The sequence below is a fragment of the Babylonia areolata genome, chromosome 1 (genome assembly GCF_041734735.1).
Source record: "Babylonia areolata isolate BAREFJ2019XMU chromosome 1, ASM4173473v1, whole genome shotgun sequence".
In the NCBI taxonomy this organism is placed as follows: Eukaryota; Metazoa; Mollusca; class Gastropoda; order Neogastropoda; family Buccinidae; genus Babylonia; species Babylonia areolata.
The window spans coordinates 39279187-39301386 of record NC_134876.1 but is presented as its reverse complement, the minus strand read 5'-3'; the positions used below and the strand labels follow the sequence as shown (position 1 = coordinate 39301386).

The 22200-nt window shown below is 38.0% G+C and overlaps 1 protein-coding gene across 1 annotated transcript in view; it reads right to left on the bottom strand.

Moving 5' to 3' along the window:
- The window catches only part of LOC143282775 (stress-activated protein kinase JNK-like), a 31941-nt gene that overhangs the window by 6568 nt on the left and 3173 nt on the right, over positions 1 to 22200 (bottom strand). The window contains exons 2-10 of the mRNA XM_076588542.1: positions 20876 to 21418; positions 14902 to 15031; positions 13999 to 14057; positions 13198 to 13336; positions 9936 to 10101; positions 7500 to 7571; positions 6713 to 7023; positions 1039 to 1102; positions 423 to 497 (exon numbers count right to left, since the gene is read on the bottom strand). Coding sequence (XP_076444657.1) covers positions 423 to 497; positions 1039 to 1102; positions 6713 to 7023; positions 7500 to 7571; positions 9936 to 10101; positions 13198 to 13336; positions 13999 to 14057; positions 14902 to 15031; positions 20876 to 21027 — 1168 coding nt within the window. The 5' untranslated portion in view covers positions 21028 to 21418. The remainder of the gene's footprint in view (positions 1 to 422; positions 498 to 1038; positions 1103 to 6712; positions 7024 to 7499; positions 7572 to 9935; positions 10102 to 13197; positions 13337 to 13998; positions 14058 to 14901; positions 15032 to 20875; positions 21419 to 22200) is intronic.

The window sequence follows — 22200 nt, the reverse complement described above, 5'->3', positions numbered from 1 at the left end:
TTTCCAAATAAAACAAATCTATGCTGAAAGGTTTTTGAGAACTTCTGGCCTTTGGCAATGTGAAGCCTCTTGACAAAAGCAAAGGCTAAAACGGTCTTAATGATATCTATTTTCCTGCAGATTTCACTCCCCTAACAATATCTATTGTCCTGCCAGATTTAACTCCACCTGCAGCTTGTGGATGTTAATCTTATTTATCAAGTAAACACACTTACACTCCCATACAATTGCAAAGCAAAGACAACCTAATGAGAGATTACATAGGCTCACTTCACTTACACTCAGGACAAAAATACACAGAAACAAAAAAAATCCACAACCACAGAGGAAAAGGCCATGTCACCAAAGATATACAGCGAATGTTGTATTTTCGCATACATATTTCCGCATAACTTTATGTCTAGTAAGACTGCTACTCTTACCCTTGTGATTTTGTTGTTGCATAGCTTTTTGCCGCTCCCTGCTCTCAAACTCCATCACTTCATCATATATCAAGGCTGCAACACAAAAAATACAAATTCCTGAACATTTTAGTCTACACTTAAACTTACATAAACTGAAAAACTATTTGAGGACATTAATATCATTACTTCTCTAACACAATTTTACATTTATATATTACTTTAATCGTTAATAAACTATAAAAAAAAAGTATCATCTTGAATACACACAAAAAAACTTATCTTTAACCAACAGTGTATGTCTAACAGGTTGATAAGTGGAGATTCCACCAATTGTTTCGTTTGATAAACACCAAATGACACAACTTCAAGAGCTCTCTGTGCAAACGCCAATACCCAAGTACTTTCAAAGGCTGCTTGTTTCCAGGCCAACTGACAACAATGATCACCACATGTTTATAGATGCAAAAAATTCCTGGCACAATCAGAATAGTACAAGCAGAGGTGCTGAAGCACTGACAAAAGAACTTTTACCAGAACCCTGCTGCCAACCCCGTAGAACAAAGGTGGGGAAATGTGGATTTTGCTGAAACAATGGTACAAGAACTTTTACCAGAACAACAACAAAGAAACTTACATTTCCACTCCTCCACAGAATGTTCACGTTCATCCACAGAGTGATCATATGGAGCTGGGGCCGGCTGTACAGAGAGGCACAAAGAGAGATGAAAACTCATTCAATATGGACAGGTAACTGCACAGATTCTTAAACTCAATGTAAGCATTTTGACAGTCAAGGTTCCTGAAAGGTAGCTTAAACTTTACAACAAGTATGGTGCTATAAGTCTTTGAACAATAATCCTTAAAAAAAAAAAAGAAGTTAACACTAAACAATGAGTTTGGGTTTTTTTAAAGTCCTATGAAATCTAACCACAGCAAAAACAGTTAAAGTTCCTCCTATCTTTAAAAACTCCCAACATTCTGGCCAGAGTTCTTTCCCTATGGAACAGATCCTCAGTTAACTTAGGCAATTTCTTGTCCTAGACAGCAACATTTCTCACTCAACTCCTTCTACTTCTTTGTTTGAAGGCTGCAACTGCCACTTTCACTTGTATGAACGTGACTGGGTTTTTACGTGTATGACTGTCTTTACCCCGCCATGTAGGCAACCATACTCCATTTTCGGGGATGTGCATGCTGGGTATATTCTTGTTTCCATAACCCACCGATTGCTGACATGGATTTCAGGATATTTAAGGTGCGTATTTGATCTTCTGCTTGCATATACACATGAAGGGGATTCATGCACAAACAGGTCTGCATATATGCTGACCTTGGAGATAGGAAAAATCTCCACCGTTTACCTACCAAGCGCCGTTACCAAGATTCTAACCTGGAACCCTCAGATTGAAAGTCCACCACTTAAGAACCACTTAGCTATTGTGCCCATCACCCTCAGATTGAAAGTCCAACCTTTAACCACTCAGCTATTGTGCCCATCACTAAACTTCATATTTGTTTCTGATTTTCAGATCTTCAATGTCAGTCTAAATCTAAAGCTTAAAATATATATCATTAGTATCATATCACAATCTGACGATGTTAGAAGACTGGCAACTTCTGCAATATATATTTTGTGATTGCATTGTAATGCCAGATGTAGGTATTTAATCTAGAATTTGATCTTGAATCTCCTGTGGAGGTGCTTCTGGAAATTCTGCACAATATCAGAAATTGCCTCTTTTCTATCCCTCACTTTCATTCTGGCTTCCTTGTTATTCCCTGCCTTGCTGATCCATTCACCTGCATTTTTCCACTAAATTCTTGAATATATATATTTTTTCTTTTTCTGAACTTGATCATCAGGCATTCTTATTAAGTTGCATTCTTGTTTGCACCAAGAATGCATAACTTCTATGCTGTGATTTATGGCTTTGTATGCCTATGAGCGATGCCCTTGAAGACCATGTGTCAGCACAGTCAGCATCGGAGGGTGAATCATCATGAACCTCAGATTCACTGATGAAATTGATGGACTAGCTGGGAAAGAGAACAAACTGACAAGCCTGTTCAGTCAGCTTGACAGAGCCTCCACAAAATATGGAATGGAAATAAGTGCCAAGAAGACCAAGCTCATGACAAATGACTGTAGTTCCATCACAGCAGACATCTCAGTCTGTGCACAGAAGCTTGAGACAGTGCAGCAGTTCAAATACCTCTGGGCAATCATCAGTGACAAAAAATCAAGACCAGAAATCCTTGCAAGAGCTGCACAGACTGACTGCACTCTCCGCTGATGACCATATGGTAGGATAACAACATCTCCATGCAGCACAAGACTTCTGTGTGCATTAGTACCGGTATATTCCTGTGCACATGCGAGACATGGACACTAAACAGCTGAATTGCAGAGGAAGACACAGGCACTAGAAATGAGATGCTATTGCGCCATCCTGGGCACCTGAAACGTGGACCACATCACCCATGACCAAGTACGCAGCGCCATCCGGCAGCACACTGGCCCCCATGAAGACCATCTCACAACAGTGAAGAAAAGAAAGCCGAGATAGTATGGCCACGTGACGCGATCTGATGGCCTTGCAAAGACTGTTCTAAAAGGAATCATATGAGGAAGGAAGAGTGGAAGGTAGAAGAAAAAGTGGAATGACAATCTGAGGAGTGAACAAGGAAAGCGTTCACAGAGACTCAGGCTCTGACACACAACTGCAAGGGATGGAGGAAACTGGTGGAAATCTCATCTGGACAACAGATTTAAGGGCGAAAGGCAAAGGCAAAGCAAGGCATGCCAATTAAAAATAAAAATTTAATTCAGAACATCATGAAACATTTTTGTATTCAGGTCGCTTTTTTACCATCCAGCAAAATATTTTCAGAATAGTGAACGTCAGGAGTGTGTCAGGTTTAAGTACATGATTCCCATAAACATGACTGAACTTTACCTAATTTTCTTTTTCAGATTTTTCCTTTCAGGTTCCAAGCAATCAATATGTATACAATGTTCAGTTTTCAGCTCTGATATGAACTTGAAGCAAACAGCTTGGCTAGAAACAACAATACTGCACTAATTGATCTAAAACTTGACAAAGACAGGAATGAAAACCAAAAAAAAGATAAAAAGAATTATCAAAAACAAAAAAAAAAAAAAAAGAAAAAAAAAGGTCTGCAGTCTAGGAATAAGAAATTTAGGTGGTTGTAGTAATTCAGAAAAAAAGGCATTAAAATGTTTGTATGAAGTCCCCTGAAACTAAAGGTAGCATTTCAAAATCTGAGAATTACATAAAATGGGGGTGAGTGTGAGGAACCTTAAGACTCAGGTATGAGATTTCAAATTAATAAAAAAGGGGAAAGCAAAGTTAGGTGTCCTGGGACCACATAAGACCCCTGTGGAGTCAAGGGACAAGGTTTATGGTGGGTGGGTCAGAAGGTGTGTGTGTGTGTGTGTGTGTGTGTGTGTGTGTGTGTGTGTAAGAGAGCGAGAGAGAGATGTGACGTGTGTGAGATGTAAAGATATACAAGTGTAAGTGTGTGTGTGTCACTGTGTGTGTGTGAGTGTGTGTGTGTGTGTGTGTGTGTATGTGGTTCCAGGGTGAGATGGAGGGCAGATACGGATACGGATGATTTATACATCAGGCCATAGCCTCTATGAAGGGGTACACAAACAACATTTGTTGCGTCACATTTGTTTGAATAAACATGAGAAAACCAAAGTCACATGAAATCACATGAAACACAGATACATTTGCAAAACATATGAGGTTGCAATTTCTCTAAATTTAAACGCTTTGTGCAGGAAAATGGACAAATTCCATACATCATTTTGCCTTTTGGACGACATCAATAAGCACAACTTGAATGTACAAGGTTGTCGGAAATATCTGGCTGGAATATATCTTTCTCTTAACCCTTTAAGAGCCGAGCAGCTCAAAACAAAATGAACTTCGTCTTCTTTGTCTTTCTGGCATAATGGGCAAATCAAATCTTTAACATCAAATTTACTGTATCTGTAACGATGTACAGCCAAACTCGACACAAGATGGAGGGCAGAAAGAGGTAGAGAGATGGGGCTCACTTAACACAGTGACACTGACTTAGTGATGACATTCCCCCTACCCCTTAATACACACTTTGAGAAACAAGAGAGCAGAAAGAGATTGACAGACAGGGCCCACTTCACACTGTGACACCGATTTAGTGATTTTTTACTTCCCCCACCAGCCCCTTAACACACAAACACACACTGAGACAGTCACAAAAAAGCCTGGCAAGCCTGGGGATAGATATCATGCTATATAGAAACACAGCCATGCAAGAACAAACGACAATAATGAAATCTACCTATGTCCAAAACAGTGATAAATGCCACATGTAAGGATGTAATGCAGATGAATCTCAAATACTTTGTTTATAGATCCAAGATCTAACAACATCCAACTGAGAGACAGAAGCTGCACAAGTACTGAACAAAATATATTATTTCATGTATTTAATGCAAAACATATTTGGTATTTCAGCTGTAAATCCCAGATCCAAATAATGTACAGTAACTGTAGCCATGAAGTGTATTGCAACATATCAGCTGATATAATTTCAGCACACACTCACACACAAGCCCCGCCATCAAATGCTACAAATGTTTTCATTACAAGATAAAGTGATGAACGAGTGCAATGGTTTTTGGCTTTTGTTGACTGAACACAGGGTTTCAGCCCGACATACCCACTGCCCTAAAGAGTAATGGTAATTGAGTGCACATGTGTGCGTGCGTGTACATAAGCACGTTTGTGTCTGTGTGTTTCTATGCATCTGTGTGTGTGTACTTTAGTGTGCGTCTGTGTGCATGTGTCTGTGTGCATGTGTTCATCTGCGTGTGCGAGTCTGTGAAAGGGGCTGGGAGGCTTGGGGGGGCGGGAGGTGAGGGTCCGGATTCTAAGCATGTTGGTGATGGTAAGATGTGTGCGCACATCTTTGTGTGTATCTGTTTTGGATGGGGAGAGTAGGTAGGTGAACTGTCTGTGCGTCTATCTATGAACAATGGTAACGTGTGTGCATACATGTATGTGCATACTTGTGTGTGTGTGTGTGTGTGTGTGTGTGTGTGTGTGTGTGTGTGTGTGTGTTCCCTGTCAAAATTATTCAGTGTGAAAAGCATGGGTATACTCCCAAACACAGGAGTGTGTCAAGGTGGGTTTTTTTTTTCGTGGTTTTTATTCTATGACACAAAGGCACTCACATTATTCACATCTTACAGTAAAAATGTCATTTTGATCAGATCTCATTTGTTCCTCATCCAATTTGTGTAAAGAAGTTGTGAAAAGCAGCTCTCTGAAGATTTGATCAAAAGGACATGCCTATTAAACTCTCAGATGTAAATAATGTATGTCTGGCCCAAGTGTTTATTGGCTCAACACAGAACAGATAAGAAACAGGCCTTTCATTTTCAGGATGGTTAAGTAAAGTGGTGCTTCACAATATAACACAGTTTTATCCAAGGCATTTCAAACTGAATGCAGACTTCAATACTTCAGTACATTATCAGAATGCAGCAGGAAGTCAAGAATGGCCCGAATCAATCCATTTGCTATCTCAGTGATTTATGGTGATGTTTTCTTCATTTGCCAAATCATAATAGTTTGTTTTTCTTCTTTATATTGTGGCAGATTTTTTTTTTTTTTTTAAATAAGGATATGTACAGAAACACCAGTGGAATTTCCACTGAAAAGAGTATGTTTTTATGACTGCCAAGACTAAACATGGAAAGTTTTGCATACTGGTTATTCCATTTCATACAAATTTCACACAAATACAAATTCTAGACTTAAATGCATTGTGGAACTCCATAAGTACAATTTTTAATTTGGGCAGCATGCTCCTGCAAAACTCATTTTGTGTACTGCAATATGTTGAATTAACCTGTTGTAACTGCACATCCTTGTGAAACATGTAATACTAACAGTGAAAGTAAACTGATAAATGTCAACAATGAATGAATAAACTGATGAAGGTTTGGCACACAATCTTTCAGTCAGTCTGGTGGCACAGGTCAAGACAAGAAAATGCTCACTGGAATTGCTGGTATGATGAGATGTGACAAAATCAGCTAAGGACAACACTGCAGCTGAGATTTTTCAAAGAAATATAGCGAAGCAAGCAAGATGCCAAAGAGTACAACTACAATTTAATATCACAACACAAACACCTAATCTTGATAGTCTGTGTATTTTTTCTGCTGTTTATATTAAGGGAAATGGTGCACTTATGAACTGACAAAGTGTGACAATACTAAAACTGACCCCATTCACTTCAGACTCGTCAAACCAAACGTTGATGTATGGGTGTCGCAACGCCTCGTCCACAGAGATCCGTCTTTCAGGGTCAATGACCAACATCTTGGACAACAAGTCTCTGGCTACGCTTGCCCTTAGGCCTGGGTGTTCTGCACTCTCTGCTGGAAACAAAACGTCCGGGAAGAGCTTCTCAAAGCTGTATCCGTTGTGTCTTGGCCTGTTTTCTACATAATTCCTGACTGTGGGCTGGAGACGCATCATGAAATCTTGACTAGGTGTTCCCAGTTGTTCAATGATTTTGTTCCACTGGTCAATGTCTGAACAAGTTCAGGAAATCATCTCTGTAAAATGTAGAATTTGTGCACAACCTTTATTACTTGTGATTTTGGTTTCATCAAAATGCACTTACTCAAATGACATGCCAAAATATGCATGTACAAAGGTACACTAAGTTCAGCTATAAACTTGGATATTCATCAGATTCAACAAAAATCAAGACAAGCAAGACATGTCCCTGAATTAGTTGACAGATACTGAATCATTGTGTTTTGCTGAATAAACCAAACATAATGGAGGAAAAACATCTGGAAACATAAAAAATCAAAAGCCTTTTACAGCACAAATTATAATCTTTCATTTTTCAAAATCACTTTTGATTATACATAACCACTAAAGCACTTTTAATAAAAACTTTCATTTATCAATCAGATGTACACATCACATGTAAGTGTTCCTATCAACTGTAATACAAATTAGTTCAAAATCTGTAAGTGTCTGTCACAACAAAGGATACGATCACTGCCAGGGAACATGACTGTCCCTCGTATCAACTCTGCCATGATGCAGCCCACTGACCAAATGTCCACTGAAACAAGCAGCTACACACATTTACAAACATTACCATATGTATCAATTCACAACCTGATCATTTTATCATACAAAATGCAACTAAATAACACAGGTATGCTATAAACTTCTCTCTTTCTGATAACAGACCTGCTTACTTATCATTTGTGTTTGGTGTATTTTTGTCAAAAAATGGTGTACTCTTCAAACAGTGTACCTTGCAAACATATCCAAAACTGTGATTCAGTAACCCCCACAATACAACTGTATCATTTATTTATTGCAGATTTTACATTATTATGACCACTATTAGTACTATTGATTTCAGTTTAGCCCAGCTGAACATCCAGGGCCAACTCAAGAGTATGGTCTTTTTTTTTTTTTTTACCTCCACTGCAAACAGCAAGATGCAGAGTTGAAAAATCAACATCAGCATTTACACAACGGGACAAACTGAGTCAGGAATTGACAGATTCAAGTAAGATTCTATTAGGTGGGGTCAACAGTTACTGTTTTTCACTTGCGCGGTAGGACTACTCTGTTGAAAATTCATTTGCTAGGATGGCCACACCAGGATGGGTTTTGTACTCAGAGAGTGTGTGTGTGCCTCTGTGTCACTGTACGTGTGAATATGTTTCAGGTGTTCAACTTGCCAGGGTGTGTGTGTGGGAGGTAGGGAGAGGGGGGAGAGGGGTGAAGAAGATGGAGAGGGAAGGTGGTGTTCCATCTACATGGAGGTTGCTTAGCAACGGGGCTTTCCACAATGCTCTTTGATATGTGTGACTGTCAGTCCCCTCAACAAAACTGGACTTCGAACTCCACACCCCCCACTTCCCCTCTCCCCAATGCCTCCACCCTTTCTGCCATCCCCAGTCTGTCCATGAAAAAGGGGGGATGGAGGGTTGAGAGACGCATGTTTGCATAATATAGGTGATGTCTGGAGGAGGGGAGCAAGAGAGTGAGTTAGAGGGGAGCATGAGTGAGGGGGGCCGGGGCCTGGGTGTGGGTGTGGGGGGTGTGGGTGGGAAGGAATGAGAAGGGAAGGGATTGCTGGAGGTAATGTTTGTGTTGACATGGTTTAAGTTCTGGTTATACAGAATCGCCATTTCCTTTTTCATTAACCCATGTGAGGGAGAGAGAGAGAAAGAGATGAGTGAGCTAGAGAGACAAAGCATGAGACAGACAGACAGACATCTAGAGGGAGAGAGAGAGAGAGAGAGAGAATTCATGGCCAAAGTACAGGCGGGGAGGGAGGGAGGGTGGTGAGGGGATAGTGCGGTAGTGATTTTGACCGCTCTGCCAGTGGAAGTAGAAGGGTGAGGTGGAGGTGGGAGCTAGAGTGGGGGTGGGAGGGAGGAATATGTGTCACAGCCATCCATGTAGGTCGCCCTCTTGGAGTGACTACAGACAGGCCTCGTTGGCTATTATGTAACACCTGCAACAGGCAGGCACTGGCAGTAAACTTATCACTGTCGTCCAAGAGAACCCGTCGCCATGTGAGCAGCATCAAAACTTGTGCTCCCACTTTGTTGTTGTGGACCAGGATTCTGATTGGCTAAGCAATGTTTTTCTTCCCCAAAAGTCGTACTGAAAAGGAAATTTTCTACCTAAATTATGTTTAAGTAACATACTTACCGTGACCTACTAGTGCAGACTCCGGCAGGGGTCTGACATTCCTGTCCTGTGCAAACTACTATCCGCCTGTGCGGAGAAAACAAAAGTAGCTACGGCCGATAACCTCCCGGAAGTAGGTAACCTCCCCTTTCCTCCCCTGACTAGTACCCTCTTTTTATGGCAGCCATCTTGACTCCTGTTCCTGAGGAAATCTATTTTTGCGTATTGGCGTACTCCAAGTCAAAACTGTGTACAAATTATGCCAAAATCATACTGGCAAACAGGTCTGTGATAAAACAGAAGATAGAAAATGTGATTTATCAATGAGAGGACAGACAGACAAGGGTAGATTGACTGGGAGCTCAGAAGTACTTACTTAGTTACGATAACATTTTGAAAGATTCCATTTCATGCTCAATGAATTCCACTCTACAAAATGAATGCACTGAAAGGACCACTCACACTGTAACAAAGGGTTGTTCCTGGCAAAATTCTGTAGAAAAAATCCACTTTGATAGGAAAAACAAATAAAACTGCACGCAGGAAAAAATACAAAAAAAAAGAGGGTAGCGCTGTAGTATACCGATGCGCTCTCCCTGGGGAGAGCAGCCTGAATTTCACTCGGAGAAATCTGTTGTGATAAAAAGAAATACAAATACAAATAACAGTTCTGAATGAAGATGATTAACTTTTTCATCAAAATCAAATGATTAAACATCCAATCCCACACAAGACATAAGTGAAACACAAACAACAGATGAAGACCTACCGTTCGCCTTGTAGCCCATGCCAAGAATAACTTCTGGAGCTCTGTAGTAGCGTGTGACAACATACGGTGTCATCATGAAACCTGTGCCAGCCGTCCGTGCCAGACCAAAGTCCAGGATCTTCAACGTGCAGTCAGACTTTACCACAATGTTGCTGGGCTTCAAATCCTATAAACCAAAACAGGTAAAGCTATCATTTCCTTGGTATCAATTCAAATCATGAAAAAAGAGACAGAGAATAAAGTCTGTGCCTTGGAAATCCTTAGCATCTTGAAAATGAAGGGACAACGGATCAACATGTCATCTGATCATCCACATGTTTCTAATATATTCATACCTTGCGCAATTTCACAACTAAAAGAACAACAACAAAACAACAAACAAAAACTAAAAAAATCTTTTTCATCTGGGACAGTTACATTTCTATGAAATGAAAGATAAATATGTACACATAAGTGTAAAGAGGTTAACTTAAGACATGTAACAGCAGCCACCAAGCCCAAACAATATTGTTATGATAATCATGACAATAATAATAAAAATGATTAAAGATGAGGGAAAACAGTTTCATTCACTTGACAATGATAATATGGGAAAAACAAACAGGCAACAAAAAAGGGTTTATCAAACTGTCCACAAGGAAGTACAATGGTAAAAGGAAGAAAAGAAAAGAAATGACTTATTAGATCAAAAGACCAACTGTCACAGACAAGGGTTCTGTGTGTGGATGTGTGTGTGGGTGTGTATGTGTGTCCATACTGAACTTGAACGCTGTGTAGACCCGCTCAAGCACTCATGTGTTATGTGTTGCTTGTAGCTGATGGAGTCTGTAATACACATGTTGCACTTTATAGCATATGTTCAGTTCAGTGGCAGTTTTCTGCTTTTTGTGAGCTACAGTTTTCTTCATGGGCAGGGCTAGTTTAATTTGACAGTGGAGCAAGAGACTTGGCTGGGCCAACAACAGAGTTGTGAGACACTCAGTGAGACAAATTCAATTTGACAAAACAAGTTGTCACAGTGGAAATAGATGACGCCCAGGAAGTATTCTGGCCCGTTGAGGTATTTCTTCAGTGTTGATACATATTTAAATTTCTCTGTCAGTTTGCCGTATTCCTGCTGTAAAAGTTAATACCAACTGGGAAAAAAACGAAGTAGTTATTGGTAACTGTTTACTGTCTGACATTATTTTTCTATTTTTGTATTTGTAATTACTTTTTATAACATCAGATTTCTGTGTGAAATTCGGGCTGCTCTCCCCAGGGAGAAAAGGAAATTTTCTATCTAAAATTACGTTTAAATAACATACTTACCGTGACCCAACTAGTGCAGACTCCGGCAGGGGTCTGACATTCCTGTCCTGTGCAAACTACTATCCGCCTATGCGGAGCAGACGAAACTACGGCCGATAACCTCCCGGAAGTAGGTAACCTCCCCTTTTTCTACAGAATTTTGCCAGGACAACCCTTTTGTTGCTGTGGGTTCATTTACGTGTGCTAAATGCATGCTGCACACGGGACCTCGGTTTATCATCTCATCCGAATGACTAGCGTCCAGACCACCACTCAAGGTCTAGTGGAGAGGGAGAAAATATCGGCGGCTGAGCCGTGATTCGAACCAGTGCACTCAGATTCTCTAGCTTCCCAGGCGCACGCATTACCTCTAGGCCATCACTCCACATGTGTCAGTCTCATATTTTCATTGTAGATAGTTATTTCCCAGTCTGAAACATTACCAGTTTATATGAAACTGTAAAGTGGTTTTTGGCTACAGTGTTTGATTCTCGTTCTCTGTAAGCTAATTCAGTATTACTTACTTTTCACCCTAAATTAACAATTTTGCATTACCTAATGTATTCTCAGTTTAATGTGCTAGAAGTACAGAGCCTATTTCTCCCAGTTCTGAATGTGAAAATGTTTGTGAAGTAAAGGATTAGCCTACATTTGTGGATCCAATTTTAGGTTTTATCACTAGGGTACTCCACTCTCCCTCTGAGGCAATCTGACGTCATTCCACTATGTGAGTGGCCCTGTTTCATCGTACCTACATGAGCATTGTTGGTGGACAATACTGCTCAAGAACCACAACCCTGAGACAAGTTAACTACCCAGAACAGTTGAGACTGTGGTACCATAAGGTCACGACCCCGCTTCCCCTGTCATTAAGTTGGGTATCGTAAAAAGACACACACAAAAACAAGAAAAACTACATGACATTCAGTGGGGTGACAGAAGGGGAAAAAGTTCTGAGCAAGCTTTTTCTCTTCTGCAGGGGAAGGAGGGTAGGGGGTGGGGGCCTGACTGTCCCAAAATACCATCTTCTTGTTCTTGTTCTATTGTGTCTGTTGTTTGTAATGTAAATATTTTTTATATTTGTTTATTTCAAGTTTTTGTCTTGATCAAGGTGAGGGAGAGCGTCAGAGAGTTGGTCTGAAGTTTCAAATGAAAAGTTGCTAGTGACACCAACATGCATAATATACATATGTATAAGCAGTGATAATACACATATGCATCGACAGACCCTATAGTCTCAAGTTATAGATTTTCAGTAGCAATACAGATAACATGTCATGAAATAATTTTATCAACCGACTATATCAGTACCACTTTGTTTTAAATTAAAACTATGAATGTTTATTGCCATTCTAGCATTCTGTTCTTCTATTCTGTAAGGTGAATAAAAGTACCATTCAAAGGCAGCCAAAACTTTAAAAAATTATCACTCAATGTTTAAAAGTAACTCACCTCCAGTTATTTCTTTGAAATTCATCAGGCAATAACTGTTCACAATTTACGATCCTAATATTGAGATGTTTTTGGTTGTTGTTGCTGTTTTTTTTTTGTTTTTTTTTTATAAAGAACTCAATGACTTGGTGCTAAAAGAGAGAGCCCTTTGCTAGTTTTACTGGGGCTCACTGACCATAGGAGGAGTTTGTATTATACTCCATGTTTGGTGTTACATATACTTACCATGTCAAACTCGAATGCATCAGTTTGACATGGTACAGTATATGACACCAAAAGGAGGAGTTTGTATTCTAAAATTCAGTAAAGGAAATTATCTGCATGCTATTTGTTTGATTTTTCCTCCAACTCTTCTTTTGAGACCAAAAGCTATAATATATTTCCTCATCTCCTGAAATCCCCCAAAAAGTATCTTTGCAGACATTCATCCTGACCTGTCTTAACATTTCCAGAATGGGTCAAACATGAATGAGTTCTGATGGCCATGGCAGCACAATGTTTAGAGGGTGAGGGCACTTACCCTGTGAATTATACCAGCTGAGTGGAGATGTTTGATGCCACACAACATCTGGTACAGCAGGTAGGACATACGCTCATGATCAAGGTCCATCTGAATCACTTGACACAGGTTGGCATCCATCAGCTCCATCACAAGGTATCTGACAATAATTCACAAAATTATTACATTATTTTGTGATGTTTTGACACACTCCTGTGCATGTTTTGTGCAGAATGCAAGTTTTGCTTTTTTCACTTTAGGTGTCATTATTTCCTTGTACAGCTAGTATAACAGAGGAAAAAAACAGTCACACAATCACAACAGTATGATAGAAAGATTGGTCTTTTCAATGGTACCATACACTTATTCTGAACCTGTAAACAAAGGTAAAATTTCTCAATCTAAAGCATTAAAAATAGCCCGTTTCCGGGATGCACACAGCCACTGAGCACCTCGCCTGAGGTGAAAATCCACCCAGCAGTACGAAGGAAATAGAGTAAAAAAGATCACACTCAAGATAATCATGCTCAATATCAACCTTCACTGACTAAGTTACTTTGCACTGTTGACTGGTGAATCATTGTGATTCATCAAACAAAATACTTAGATGAATGCTTACAGAAGACAAATGACCAAACACAATATTATTTTACTTTCCTTTCACCTGACACTTCCATCCAAAGCGTATGCTTTAGATTTAGTGGACTATGATCAAATGTACTGGAAAATATTACTGGGAAACATAACAGTATCACCAATAACTACTATCTAATAGATCTATACACAGCATAAGAAACAAAAGAAGATATATAGGATACTTACACATCTTGAAATTCTTCAAGAGATTTCTGGGGAGTGAATGCATTGAGTAAGCCTATTATCTGAAAACAGAAAAATAAACTATGAGACAATAAAAATGAGAATTTTTTTATGACAGAAGTCTGCATCATTTAAAATGATTTCCAATCCAGGAATAATTTTTAAAGCATATTTCCTTGTGTGGAAGTCACAAATAAAAAAAGAAAAAGATTGAATATTTCTTCAATCAACCCGAAATCAGATAAATATTTAATTACTTTAATCACTCAACAAAAATGAAAGCTCTACAAGAACCTAGTTGCGATGGGAATGAATTTTAAAATCCCCATACACAGCTAAACACAAAATATAACATCACACAAGGTGTATTTTCTTTTCTTTGTGAAAAAAACATCGACACTTTTTGTTTTTGTTGCTAATCATTGTTTTCTCATGTGCAGTCATGCTACATATGCTTGCATGTGTCTCTGTCATCAAATTTATGCGTGGCTTTACATGTCTTGATTTAGTTTATGTATGTACACATACATTAGCAAAAGAAAAGTCCATCTTTGTACATAATGGATGTGTAATGCTGATAATGTGGTACAGAATCACTAATGTGATGACTTCCTATGTCACCATGACAAAACTGTAAACCCAAAGATGGTAGAAAGGAAAAGACTGAAAAAAAAACAACCAGAAGCTTTTCCTTCATATTCTTTCTCTGTCCTTGAAATTGATGGAGTCTGTTCCAATTAGTGAACATGAACATATAATTTCATCTGATAAATATTTACACAATATTGCAGCAAAAATCTAGACACAGACATACTAAAAAAAAAAAAAAAAAAAGACATAAAAAAGACAAGGCAATAAAAAGCATAGACATGGAGTAGACTGGATGATTGATTAGAAATTTCTTACATTTTTATGGTTCACAAGCTTCATCAGGACAAATTCACGATACGCCCTTTTTGCGTGTGTTACATTCTGGAATGGCCGGCTCAGCTTCTTTATGGCAACATTTTGTCCGGACACTGTATCACAAGCCGCACTGAAATAACAAGGAACATGCACACATGCAAATATAGTATGCATATACAGAAGAGGATAGACACTGATCAAATGCACACACACACACACACGCAAGTACACAGGTAATGTTTGATTAAGTCATTCAGATAAGTCTCCAAATATTCAGTGAGATTTGCCTCCAATTTGATAGCATCTAAAACCAAAAAGATGTGCTGTTCTTTACCTTTCTTTTAAAAACACACACCACCTTTTGTAAGAATAACTTTATTATCTCCAACTGGAGAAATTTGGTCAGGTGCATTATCACAACACAGACAAGTAAACAACATGGGGACCATAACTGTAGAAGTCAATAACAGCAATAATATTACGAAGACACAAATGTAAAAAATATCACATACACCGTTTCATACATACAGATACAATGATACATCCACATACTGCAGGTAATAACTAGTATTCTTAATGTAAAAACAGAAAGAATTAAGAAACAATATTTTGAATATAATTATATAAGCATAGCCTACTAAGAAGTACTATATTACACATTGATTATAACAGATAAGATAAGAATAAAGATAAATTGCGGAAAACCACAACCAGATAATCAGCACACACCCGCACCCCCCCATGCGGATTACTTGATTAAACAGGAGTAATAAACATATGTTCTCAAATAAAAGCATTTCACATATTCACTTTTAAAACATTGCAATTAATTATTACATCGTAATTATTAACAGAATTATAATTAGAATATGGACGTTAGAATTAGACATATTCCACTGTACATTCATCCTGCATATTGCACATTATTCATCCTACATATTGCACATTCATAATAACCAATTGTCATGTTTTTAAGCTCAGTAAACACACACACACACACACACAGAGCTAGAACAAGGCACAACCTATCATGCACAGACTTTCACAAGTCTCACATGGGTGCGCACACACACGCGCACACACACACACAGAGTTCTCAAGAATTTAAAAGGTGGATTGAACGTGGAATAAAAGTCTTCAGAGCTCTGGATTTCAACTTAGAAGTTCTGTAGCATCGTCCTGATGGCAATAGCTCATAATACTTTGCTAAACTATGGGTGTTGTCAGTTGCTATCTGCCTGCTTTTCTTAACCACTTGCTTTTCATGCAGCTCTTGCATACTAGTACTTTACTAGCTTGTTTTACTCCCACAATTTTACTGCATACACTCATGACATTGTTCAAAACACGCTTACTCCTCACTCCCAAACTTCCATACCAGCACATAAATGAAACTGTGAGCACGGACTCAATACAACACCGATAATAACTTGGAAGAATATTTGAATTTATACCAACATTTCTTAGCTTCTGTAAACAAAAAATTCTAGATTGGCATTTCTTATGAATGGAATCAACATTTCTGTCAAAAGTCAGCTTATTGTCTAAGATGGTCCCTAAATTTTAATCTATATTCACTGACCCTCTCCACTGTTTGACCATCAACAACAAGGTTAGCTACAGGCAAAGGGTCTTTCCGAAAATCCATTAACATTTCTTAAATTCTTTTGTTTTTAATATGTTGAGATCCAGATAGTTTTCCTCACAACAAGAACAGAACTTTTTAATTTCACTGAAATAAATAACATCAGAGTTGGACAGATCTTCAACAGCTGAATCATCAGAATATTTTATGACAGGAGTTTCCTCCGTGCCTCTGCAGTCATTTGTGTACAGTGTAAATAGAACAGGGGACAGCACTGTACCTTGGGGTGCACCAGTAGAAGTAGAGTTTAGGGAAGAGTGCGCAGAATGAAAGCGGGTGGACTGAGTTCTATTGAGAAGAAAACACTATCCAAAAAGTAAGCTTCGGATCAACATCCAAGCCTAGCAGTTTGAGGGCAAGGAGATGAGGTTGTATTGTGTTAAAAGCAGAAGAGAAGTCAACAAAAAGGATACAAACAAAAGATCCCGTGTTATTTAAATGAAGGAAAGCATTATGAAGGAGAGTTAGGATAGCATCGTCAGTGCTTTATAAGCAAACTGAAGAGAGTCAAGCTGCTGTTTAGTGAAAGAAAGAAGATGGCGGAAAACAATTTTTTCAAAGCATTTTATCACTAGTGAAGTCAGGGCAACAGGACGGTAATCATTTAGTGCGGCTGGGTTCTTTTTCTTGGGGATAGGACAAATAGGAGATTTTTTTCAGATGCTGGGGACAGAGCAGTCCTTCAGAGACCAGTTGAAAATTTTACAGAAAACGTCACACAACTGGAAAGCACATGTTTTCAGTAATCTTCCGCAGATATTGTCGGGGCCAACTGCCTTCGTGACATTCAGTTTTAAAAATAAAGATTCAACAACTTTTGCACTGATCTCAAAGTCCTCACCTGTGTTCCTATCTTTGATCTTTTCCTGCAACTGTGAGATAAACACTATCCAGTTCCCTTCCCAGATCATTCCTTTCAAAGCGACAGTAGAAATGATTAAGTTTGTTTGAAAAATCAAGCTGTTCATCCCTTTTCATTTCACAAGCTACTGTTTTCCTTTTCGTTTCTCCAGTGATAATTTTTAACCCACCCCATGCATCTGCCATTTTTCCTGTCTGAAACTGTTGCTCTACTTCTGATTTGAATTCCCTCTGTCCCCTCTGTAATTCCCCTCTAAGCTTCTTTTGTATCAGTTTCCTATCCTTCTTGTTCCGACTGAAATGCTACCTTTTTCTCGTTTAAAATGGTTTTGAGAGACTTTGAGATCCATGGTTTGTTGTTGGGGAAAAGTTTAATTATTTTTGTCGTAATTCATACTTTACATTCTAGTATACATGCATACACACATACACATATACAGTCATAGGAGAAAAAAAACAAACAACACACACAAAAACATATACAGAAAAAAAGAAGAAGACAAAAACTGGAAGCTGGTAAAAACTACCTCAAAGGAAGACTGCATAACATCAGACAATTCTGAAAGTGTTGTTATCACAGCTGCTTGTAACACAATACTAAGGCACAGCTATGCCTTGAGATGCAAGATACATAATATACTTTATATCAATTTCATGACTGTAGAATGTATAGAAAATCAAAATGACTAAAACTTATCACTGACATAAATTTGTATTTATAAACATGGCTTTATAAGGAGACTATCTCAGTATCTGGCAACAAGCTTGTACAAGCTATATACTTGATTGTATATATCTGTATTTCAATCTATTACTGAAACACTGTAGAATAGGTATGGTTTTGTTTAACTTGCACTGGTACAAGTATGGTTTTGCAAGTAACAAAATAAAATAAAAAGTGGAATCAATAGCTATGTTTTTGTCAAATGCAAGTATGGCTAAAGGTTCAATTATTCACAAATATTTTGAGCATTTGGGCATTTTTCATTCACTGAGTCTACTAATGCTTGCCAGAATCACTGGTTGATCATGCACCGTGTTACATAAACTACATAGATCACTGTTCAGAGACCCCATCTCTTTCAGTATAACATTTGTTTTGAGACATCTGTGTACGATTCTTAATCAAAACCAGTTCATCTTTACATCTGGGATCTAACTAATGTATCCTATGGTTCCAATCACTTTTCATTCCATTTTGAACACCACTATGTATCTATAGATATCGTTTAAAAGTATGTCATAATACTGTTTTGAACATTTAGATGTATAACAGTATATATACTGTTTTGAAAATTTACACACACACACACACATCAACTTCTTGAATAATTTACTTGACATATTCACACATTTATCATTATCTACAATTATATTTGTTTCACAGATATATTCTTTAATTGCATATTATTATTAATAAGTAGTAAATATAATAAAATTCATATATCGAATGTTATGCTTATGTCTAAATTCCTCAAAAGAAATTAAGTGACCATTTCCATGCAAAAAGTGTGCAATATAATGTATTCCTTTGTTGACCTATGTTTTACCCCTGATAAACATTTTCCATATCTGAATTATTTCATCATAAAACACTGGTTCTGCAAGTTCTACATTGTTTTTACAATTCACTGTATAGAAAAATTGCTTACATGCATTAAATACCTCTGTCCAAAACAAATTTGATTTAGAGAGGAACAATGCTATTTCTGGCCCATATAAGTGAATATAATTAAGTACAGGAAAATCAGTCAATGCAACATTTTTCCATTTATGATGATAAGACGTGCTTCTGGGTTCAGTCCAAGCAATCAAAATGCACTGACTTCTACAACACTTCCAGTACATCACCATGGGCAATCAAGTCACAACATCGTATTGTATTGTATTGAATTGTATTGTATTCTATTGTATTGTACTGTATTGTATTGTTTTGTTTTGTAGTACTCTTTGTCACAACAATTTTCTCTGGGTGTTTGGGCTGCTCTCCCCAGAAAAAGCACCGCCCATTTTTTCTTCTGTTTTTCTGCCTGCAGGTGCGTTTGGTTTCCTATCAAAGTGGATTTTTCTACAGATTTTTGTCATGGACGACTCCTTTGTTGCCTGGGTTCTTTTAAATGCACTAACTGCATGCTGCACACTGAACCTCAGTTTATCATATTATCTAAACAGATAACACCCATATCACCACTCAAAATACAGTATTTTTATTTGTATTTGTATTTCTTTTTATCATAACAGATTACTCTGTGTGAAATTCGGGCTGCTCTCCCCAAGGAGAGTGCGTCACTACATTACAGTGCGTTTTTATTTGTTTTTCCTACTGAAGTGGATTTTTCTACCGAATTTTGCCAGGAACAACCCTTTTGTTGCCGTGGGTTCTTTTACGTGCGCTAAGTGCATGCTGCACATGGGACTTTGTTTTATCTTCTCATCTGAATGACTAGCATCCAGACCACTCTCAAGGGGGAGAAAATATCGGTGGCTGAGCTGTGATTCTAACCAGCGCACTCAGATTCTCTCGCTTCTGTAAGGGGGAAATTCTAGTGAGTGTGTGATTCAAACCAGCACTCTCAGATCCTCTCGCTTCCAAGGCAGACACATTACCACTACGCCAACACTCCACTGAGAGTGGGACTCTGGTAACATCTTTTGAAACAGTACATTTAAAAAAAATGAAATAATGACAGGATTGTAAGGTCTAGGAAAGGGCTGTCAAAACATTTCAGCCTCAAAAAGAAGGCAATAAATACCACTTTCACCTCTTACAATGATAAAATGAAACATCTGATGGTGACAAGAGCCAAATAAATCTTTCACATTTCAGATTTTATCAATGTGTAAATCTGACTTATGTCACCAGGGTATTTGGGCAATACACCGTCATTTATGAAGTAGTTTTATCTGAGTAAAACTAAGATAAAATGTTTTGTTAGAAAATAAATAGAGACAGTTTAATGAGATGGTGAAATTCATACCATTTTACTGTGAACAACTTGTTAGTGGTTCTGACATGCTGTAAATCTTTAAATAGAATCAAGTGCTCTTAAATCAAACAAGGTCATAAGACGCACTGGGTATTATCTAAGACTTCAAGATCATGAGGTAACCACTAGCTGGTAAGGTTCAGAATAGATTTACTTTTGGTATATGCAGCAGTTCCAAATGAATTCAGTTGTCAGGAAAATATCAACTCAAAGTTTCAAGCTTGACAATGATCAATTTCTCACAAGATGTTCATGTACAGTTATCCAAGTTTGATGTCTTTGTATTTATCATGAAATTCATTTCAGTCTTGACTTTAATGAAGGTCATAACTGACAGGGCAATCAAAATGTTCAAACTGTGTCTGTCCATTCTTTTTTCTCAGTTACAAGCCTTTTTCTTTATTTCACAGCAAGACCATTTTAACTTCATAATAATACAAATGCATTTTAGAAATTACATTCTAGACAAATGATGACTTACCAGACAATCCCCTGTGCGCCAGATCCAATAGGTCTCAAGTTGCAGTAGCGGCGAAGGATCGTGAATGTGGAATCTCCAACTTCTTGAGTGGTGAACTGACTTGGATGTTTGTTGCTCTCCACCGTTGCATACATGTTGGGTAGTTTACTCATGTTTGCAGTACTGGATTATATTACCTATTCTAATCTTTCAGAACAAAATATGGGGGAGAAAATCACTAAGGATAACAGTTTTGACTATTTATTTGCAAAGAAAGAAGCATTTATGACAAATTATTTCCAGAAAACAAGCAATGTCAGTTTGTCAATGCAACAATGGACAGTCTTCAAAAAACAGCTCTTACATACATAAAGATTTATAACACTTTGATAAAATCTTGCTATGATTAACAGCAAGATGTTGATAAATTCTTGCTATGATTAACAACAAGATGCTGATCTGCTCTCTTTGAAAACAGAATTTACATCAGAGCAGGCCATTGGACTGAAGATAAATCAGGAGTTGCCTCCTGGACATCACACAAGCAGACCTCCTGTGCACAACCTGAAAACAAAGTATTATCCATATATGAAATGCATTTTAAACAATTCATGGATCAACAGAATGCTGCAAAAAACCAAAAAACCAATCTGGGTAGGTACAGGTAATTACGAATAGCGTGTAATTGTGAACGATTTGTATACCACCCCACTTCGAAACATTCTTAATGGTTGCATTTCACAATGTCATGTCTGCTACGACCTTTTTCTAATACCTTAGTTAATCATTTAATGAATATCCATTTCCAAGAACTCAGTAACTGTGCAGCATCATTCTTAAATAGACTCGCGTCAAATATCCTATGGTCAAATTGCAAACGACTCTATGAAGCAGATTCCTGTCAAAACTGACAGTCTGATCTTTCACCAATATCCTTTCTTAAATTATCACAGCACTGGTAATGCACATTCAACATAACGATATCCAATCAAATCAACTGTTTTAAATTGTATCGAAGTTCAAGTCCTACAACTTGCTTTCCTTGATCTTGAGAACACATTTGTAATCTTAGTCGGCAGTGGTGTGTGAAGGGAAGAAAGAGCGCATAAAATGCCTGAAATAGTTGATGTTTGACTGGTTCTTCAAACCATGTCCATTTCAAATAAATGGCAACAGTTGTCTGACTCAAGCTGTATAACAGAGCTGTCCATGTTAGCCAAAAGTAATCCCCAAAAAACTCCTGCCTGAGTTCCATACAAGGTGAAACAAACACTTATCTGCCACAATTGGAATACTTAAAAAAAAATATATAAATGAAATAATAAAATTAAATAAATTTCCTACCA